The sequence below is a fragment of the Ceratina calcarata genome, unplaced genomic scaffold (genome assembly GCF_001652005.2).
Source record: "Ceratina calcarata isolate Rehan_Ccalc_2016 unplaced genomic scaffold, ASM165200v1 scaffold436.2, whole genome shotgun sequence".
NCBI lineage: Eukaryota > Metazoa > Arthropoda > Insecta > Hymenoptera > Apidae > Ceratina > Ceratina calcarata.
Genome location: NW_017167384.1, coordinates 987,855 through 993,881, shown reverse-complemented (window position 1 = coordinate 993,881; position 6,027 = coordinate 987,855). Strand labels below are relative to the sequence as shown.

The window sequence follows — 6,027 nt, the reverse complement described above, 5'->3', positions numbered from 1 at the left end:
ACATTTCGATCAATTCCGAGCAGTAGAGTAATTATCCTTTGACAAATTCACGTTAATAAATAAAAAATAAATCTATACCAGTTTGTATCGATTTCGAACGATGTTAAGCGCACACTTTAGTTCCGTATTTTGTCACGGAGGCAGCATCTAATGGACATGAGATTGAAAAGCGAAATTTTGAAAAATGCAAATATCAAGATTTGTAATGTGCCAATTGTGATAAAATTTTAGAGGCATGTTCAACAAGGATTTATCTGAATATCTCCCGAATTTCATTAAAATATCTCAATGGGAGAGCAAAGAAAAACCTGATACCATTTTAGATGTGTAACTAATTTTCCCGTTGTAGATAACGTCGGCTTTGATATTAAAATGATAACATGCAAGTACTATAAGATGGTTTAGGTATACTTTGTGAAATAAAGTAACAGAACCTAATTTCTGATCAACGTTTCACGTTCGTTCATTGCGTGTTAAACACAATTAATAAAAATGAATAATAAATCGATCTTAATGCAAAAGCAAGTAAGGGACAATGCAGATGATTTACAGAAAGAATTTTTTGATATGAAAAACTGGGAGGAACATATGAAACGTAAGGACGAAGAGTTGAGGAAAGGAGCAGGTGATCAGGTACGGGTTATAGTGGGTGTTAATTTACACTAAAGACTGAAATTTAATATTATCTCCCAGGTCACTTTGCCACCGATTAGAACTAAACATGAAAATAAGAAGAATACTGCTTCCCGTAAACAAACTGGAAGCGATGTTAAATCAAAAAAGATCAAATCGTTCGATTACTCTACATGGGATAAATTCGATGTGGTAAGGATTTTAAAAGAATTAAAAGCACATTCGCTTGTGTAAAATTTTATTCCGTCTATTTGTTTCATTCAAAGGACAAAGCTTGTAAAGAACTAGACAAGGAAGAACAGTCTGATTCTGAAAGTGAGCCTATGTCCAAGGAAGAATTAGAAAAGGCACATGCAGAAGCGACGAAACATAAAAATGAAGGGAACACTTTGGTGCAGCAACAAAAGTGGTCTACAGCAATCAGTTGTTACAGCCAAGCTATAAAAGTATTTCCATATGACGCAGTATTTTATGCAAATCGCGCACTTTGCCAGTTGAAATTAGAAAAGTATATATTTGCATCTAGATAGTAAATAAAAATATTTTAAGACTTTAGAATGTACTATATCTTCCCTACAGCTTTTATGCTGCTGAATCAGATTCCTCTTCTGCGATACAACTGGATGATAGTTACGTGAAAGCTTATCACAGAAGGGCGATGGCTAGAATGAATCTGAAACAATACAGAGAAGCCAAAAGGGACTTGGAAAAAGCTTTGAAGTTAGAACCTTCCAATAAGGAAGCCAAGTCATTACTTAGTCAAGTTGAAAGCAAGATCAAATCTTCGGAGGTAATTAGAATTGAAAATACCACATGTAGTTAACATGATGTGCTACACTGTTTGGTTCTACTGTTTTTACAGACGAATGCTTTGAAAGAACATATTGAGAAATCGTCTGATGAATCGACGATTGAGAAGAAAATTGGTGAAAAATTATGGAGTAATACTACATCGAAAGTACAAATAAAAGATACGAAAAATACCAAAGAAGATAAAGATGTTAAAAATGTAAATAGTAAGTCTTCCTTGGAAAGTAGTGCAGCAGATAAAAAAGAGAAGAGGAATTTAAGTATTCCCGATTGGCTACCAGAGAAAGACACAGTTACTGTGATAGAGCCAATTCAAAAAGCTGCTCACTTACGTTCGAAAGTAAATAACTATTTTTAAATTTGCAAATATACAATTTTAGTAGATATATTAAAGTTCTTCTAATGTACAGAAATCTTTGACGAAGATACCGATCCAAGAAGTAGATTTCAATACCTTCCGTTATGACAAAGATAAAATAAAGTGTAAAGATGAACCGCGGACTACAGAAACGGAAAAAACTAATACAAGCAGCAGTATTAAAAAAGATAATAACGAAATTCAGGTTTCTGAACCTGTCAAAGATGATATCGGTACTATACCTCCAGTTCCTAAAACAGTTGTACAGTTCTTAAAACATTGGGAAACGAATAAGTCGACACAATTTAGATACCATTACTTAAAGGTAAAGATATACAAGTATTAGATATTTAATACAGGAAGTATTATTAATGACTTTGTGTACAGCAATTTTCAGAAACTGGGATTTCTGATATATTTCAAGATTTGATGGAGCCTAATATCTTTAGTCAAATAATCCACGTATTAAGGGCTGAATTCGTGGAAAGGAAGAAGCCTGTGTTCTATTATTTGAAAGATCTCAGTAAAGTCAAACGATTCAATACACTCATCATGTTTGCTAGCAATAACGATAAAGATAGTAAGTATTGCTGCACAAATGCACAAAGATCAGAATGGAATCGTAACAAGTTATGTTGATTGCATTCTAGATTTGAAAAGGCTCTTTGAATACTGTAAGACGACTGAAATACCCGAGGACGAAATCTCAGCTTTGAAGGATAAATATGAGATTTGAAACTAGGTCATCGTTGAACAGTATTAAGTGATGATAGGATTATGTTATGTTATATATTTTGTACAACTTATTCTAATAAATATTCTTTTTTATTTATTTATATTACATTCTTTATCATACACGTCATTATCGTTTCACATATACGAAAGTTAAATACACTTACGCTAAAAAAGGAATAGGTGATATTTTAAATACTGCCGTTTAGTAATGTTTGTATCCTTTGATCATTTTTCATAATCTGCGATTTTGCTTGACATATCTTGTCCAATTGTATTTTCATGTTACGATCAATTTCCTTCAGCGTTTCTTTCATAGGTTCTATTAATTCTTGAGTTTTCCTAGAAATAATTATACTGTGCAAACACCTAATTCACAATCTTAGATAAGAAACATTCTTACGTCTTCTCTATTTTTAGTTCTTCGTTTAGTAGCTGATATTGATTCCTCCATTCAAACAATTCCTTCTGCATGATCTCTACGTCTTCCTAAACCAAGCAATTTGCATTAAGAAGCAATAAGAAATGTGATAATTTAATAAACAATACCTGAAAGTAATCTAACAATTTGCCAAGCGGATTCGTCGCACGAGTAAGAGTTTGTATTGTGTTCCGCAATTTATCAATTTCCTTCGCAACCACGTCACGCTTTGCGCTCGTGTCCCAAGACTAGTATACATTTAAAAGAATAGTTCTTATCAATTTCGAATTATACCATGGCCTAAAAATAAATAACTAATTAATTTGCCCTCACGATATTTGTTTTCTTCGGTATCACGTCGACGTTATCGTTATTAACTAATTCCTTTTGAGTTTCCAATATTTGCGCAACGAGATGACCATGTTCTTGCGTCAGCTGATCATCTACTTTATAACTTCCGGTTTCAAAATCATCACTTCCGTTTCCTCTAGTTTCCATAACTACCATGTCCTCAGCATCGTCGTCCTTCAGATCAGAATTTTCCACGATAACGGTGATGTTTCCCAGTGGCGTGCTGAAGGAATACAGCAATAATTTACATTATCTATAAATATTTTTGTTGCGATTCGAAAAGCGAATCTAACAGTATTTCTTCGTTGACCATCATTTCCGGTTTTCCCCGTATCCTCGGCGCCGCGGGTCTCGCGCTAATTGGCCTCGCCGAAGGTGGTCGCAAGGAAGTTCTCGGCCTGGAACTTATACTGGAGATTGCGTCCCAATTGTGTTACTCAAGTTTTATAGTCTTATCATTATCCCTTTAACACTCATTTTGTAAATGCGTAAATTCTATCGCGTGTTTAAATTTAGTACTTCTCTGGCAATCATTCTGGTTTCAATGTTTTCAGTTGAGAAAATGAAATACTCTATTCATTTAAAGAGTTTCACGATTTTCAAATAACGATTCAAGGCTCTAAGCGTTAAAGGGTTAATCAGTTTGTAGATATTAAATTATGAATTACTTAGAACGAAATACCTGGTATCACTGCCTTCAGAATGGAAGCCTTGCATGTCTGTCACTGATCTTTCAGCTTTTTCTACATTTGGGATTACTTCGTTATTCGCTATATCATCGTTTTGCTTGTACTCCACATTTTCTGCAGTTTCATTTGCTGTATTATTTTTTAAAATACTCGGGGATTCCGATTCCAAGTTCGTAGGATCCACACTGGATGTTCGAATACGCGATTCGCTACTTTGATTAACTGCTCGTTTCGATTTGTTCTCAGATTCCTTTTGCTTCTTGCTCTCGTCTGTTTTCTTATCCAATTCTAAGAGATTTGGTTCGGACGACAGATTCTGTTTTGACCTGGAAGCGGAAGATCTTCTTTTACGCGAGGACGAAGGAGCTCTTTCTCGAGTAGGAGGACGCTGCTAAAAAAATACAAACTTAATCGTTCACTTAAATTGAATAAAAATATGTTCATTGATTTACCTCAACTTGGCGAATTTCTGGTGTGTCTGTATTTTTCTGAGGCTCTTGGTTCTCGTGTTTTCGCGTTTCGTCACGAGTCGAGTTATCTTCATTAGAATGTCCCTTTTTCGTGTCTGATTTTTCTTTAGTCGCGTTTCCTTCTGTTGATCTCTCCTTAGCCGTTGGAAGCCTTTCTGTCGATCTTCCTTTACCCGTTCTGTCTGTCGATCTCTCCGTCGATTTTTCCTTGACTCTTCTATTTTGTACTGCATCTTTCGATAACGATTTCTTCTCATCTTTCGCCACAGATTTACTTCTTGAAGAAGACTTATCCTTCCTCACACCCATTTTGTATTGCTCTATGGCTTCGGTACTGCTTATCTATTTATTTAATAAATAGATTATGAAAAAATGTGCATATTTAACTCTACTGATATCTGATTACCTTTTTATCCAAAGCTCTCCCAATTGCTTGCAATAATTCATTCGTTTTACTAGGTTCTTGACCTGATATAATTTTACTAGCTCTTACAGTTAAATTATCACCGGTAGTCAATTCTAAAACGATTGAACTACTTAAATATGAACAGGATATAAAAGGTGATTATAATTTAAACAATTGTAGCGTACCGACGACTTCTATTAATTTCGTCAAATACGCAAGCTTCGCCTCTTTGGTCTTTATATTCTCCGAATTCAATTCCTCTTCGCTGTACAGGCCGTCTAGGAATCCTGTGTTATTTATCACCTGTGATATTAATTAATTAATTAGTCACGTCGTGTCTGTGTTACAATTTGAAAAAATAAAACTCGAGCCAAGACGTTACCGCTGAGATGATGTCGTGGAGAAACCTGAAGGGTGGTTTCTTCAATAATTTCTCGGTGAGGGGTGGCTTTTTGAAATACTTCCCAAGCAAATCCTGCGTTCTTTTAATCACTTCCGGTTTCACGTCGTCTGCCATTGTTAATTACAGCAAGCTTAGTAAAACTTGTTAGTCGCAGGTAACATACCGTGTAACCGCGTTCACAAGCGAACTTTCTGTCACTTTGTGTAGTGCCAAGTGGTCGCTAAGCAACTGAGCGACCAACACGCAGGTGTTTACTTATAGTTGGGGTAGAACTTTTCAAGTTCTTTAAATTTTCCTTACATGAAACATTTCATTTCAACGATTTATTAAAATTTATATTTTCTCGATTTCAATTCTGCTGCAATTTTTTTTTTTTTAAACGAAAGACTTTGATCAGAGTTTCTCCGTTACAACGACCATGATCAATCTAAACAGCGTTCCACGTATAAATCGGTGGACGTCGAGGTGTTAGCGTTTTATGGTGCGTATTAATTAGTCCGCGACGACGCGGAGGATTTTATAACGTTGTAAATGCGAGGAGTGGTTCGTTTTACGTATCATGCGACACAGTGCTGTTGTATGCTATGCACGAGAGTCCCGGTCCGAACCGTTTATGACTTTACTACTTCCTCGCGCCTCGAGTTACCGATACCGTGCTTCACCGTGCAGCCGCCTTCGTTTAATTACCGCACCTCAATACTTACCTCTGCGGTTGTAATCGACCACTCCAACGAGCTTGTTTCAATTTTAATAC

At 35.7% G+C, this 6,027-nt stretch overlaps 2 protein-coding genes across 3 annotated transcripts; one reads left to right on the top strand and one right to left on the bottom strand.

Annotated features, from left to right (window-relative positions):
- The first annotated feature begins 284 nt into the window (after positions 1-284).
- spag (RNA polymerase II-associated protein spaghetti) lies at positions 285-2,633 on the top strand. Its single transcript, XM_018028056.2, has 8 exons — positions 285-633; positions 694-825; positions 900-1,141; positions 1,213-1,423; positions 1,496-1,783; positions 1,854-2,126; positions 2,189-2,381; positions 2,452-2,633. Exons 1-8 carry the CDS (start codon positions 493-495, stop codon positions 2,535-2,537), a joined length of 1,566 nt encoding a protein of 521 aa, XP_017883545.1. The 5' UTR covers positions 285-492; the 3' UTR covers positions 2,538-2,633.
- Positions 2,634-2,702: 69 nt separating this feature from the next.
- Positions 2,703-5,461, bottom strand: IFT54 (intraflagellar transport 54). Of its 2 annotated transcripts, none has more exons than XM_026815277.1 (10): positions 5,253-5,461; positions 5,056-5,173; positions 4,871-4,983; positions 4,447-4,806; positions 3,988-4,385; positions 3,599-3,715; positions 3,288-3,528; positions 3,083-3,202; positions 2,937-3,022; positions 2,703-2,875 (listed from the first exon to the last, which is right to left on the bottom strand). In XM_026815277.1, exons 1-10 carry the CDS (start codon positions 5,385-5,387, stop codon positions 2,725-2,727), a joined length of 1,839 nt encoding a protein of 612 aa, XP_026671078.1. In that variant the 5' UTR covers positions 5,388-5,461; the 3' UTR covers positions 2,703-2,724. The 2 variants fall into 2 exon arrangements, with proteins under 2 accessions (XP_026671078.1, XP_026671079.1); XM_026815278.1 differs by having other exon boundaries at positions 2,725-2,875; positions 3,988-4,382.
- Between the last annotated feature and the right edge of the window lie 566 nt (positions 5,462-6,027).

Coding starts and splice junctions, on each gene's coding strand:
- spag (XM_018028056.2), top strand. CDS start 493: ATGAATAATAAATCGATCTTAATGCAAAAGCAAGTAAGGGACAATGCA. Junction 634..693: donor GGAAAGGAGCAGGTGATCAG/GTACGGGTTATA, acceptor ATTATCTCCCAG/GTCACTTTGCCACCGATTAG. Junction 2,382..2,451: donor TAGCAATAACGATAAAGATA/GTAAGTATTGCT, acceptor ATTGCATTCTAG/ATTTGAAAAGGCTCTTTGAA.
- IFT54 (XM_026815277.1), bottom strand. CDS start 5,387: ATGGCAGACGACGTGAAACCGGAAGTGATTAAAAGAACGCAGGATTTG. Junction 3,529..3,598: donor ATGGTCAACGAAGAAATACT/GTTAGATTCGCT, acceptor GTATTCCTTCAG/CACGCCACTGGGAAACATCA. Junction 3,203..3,287: donor TACCGAAGAAAACAAATATC/GTGAGGGCAAAT, acceptor AATGTATACTAG/TCTTGGGACACGAGCGCAAA.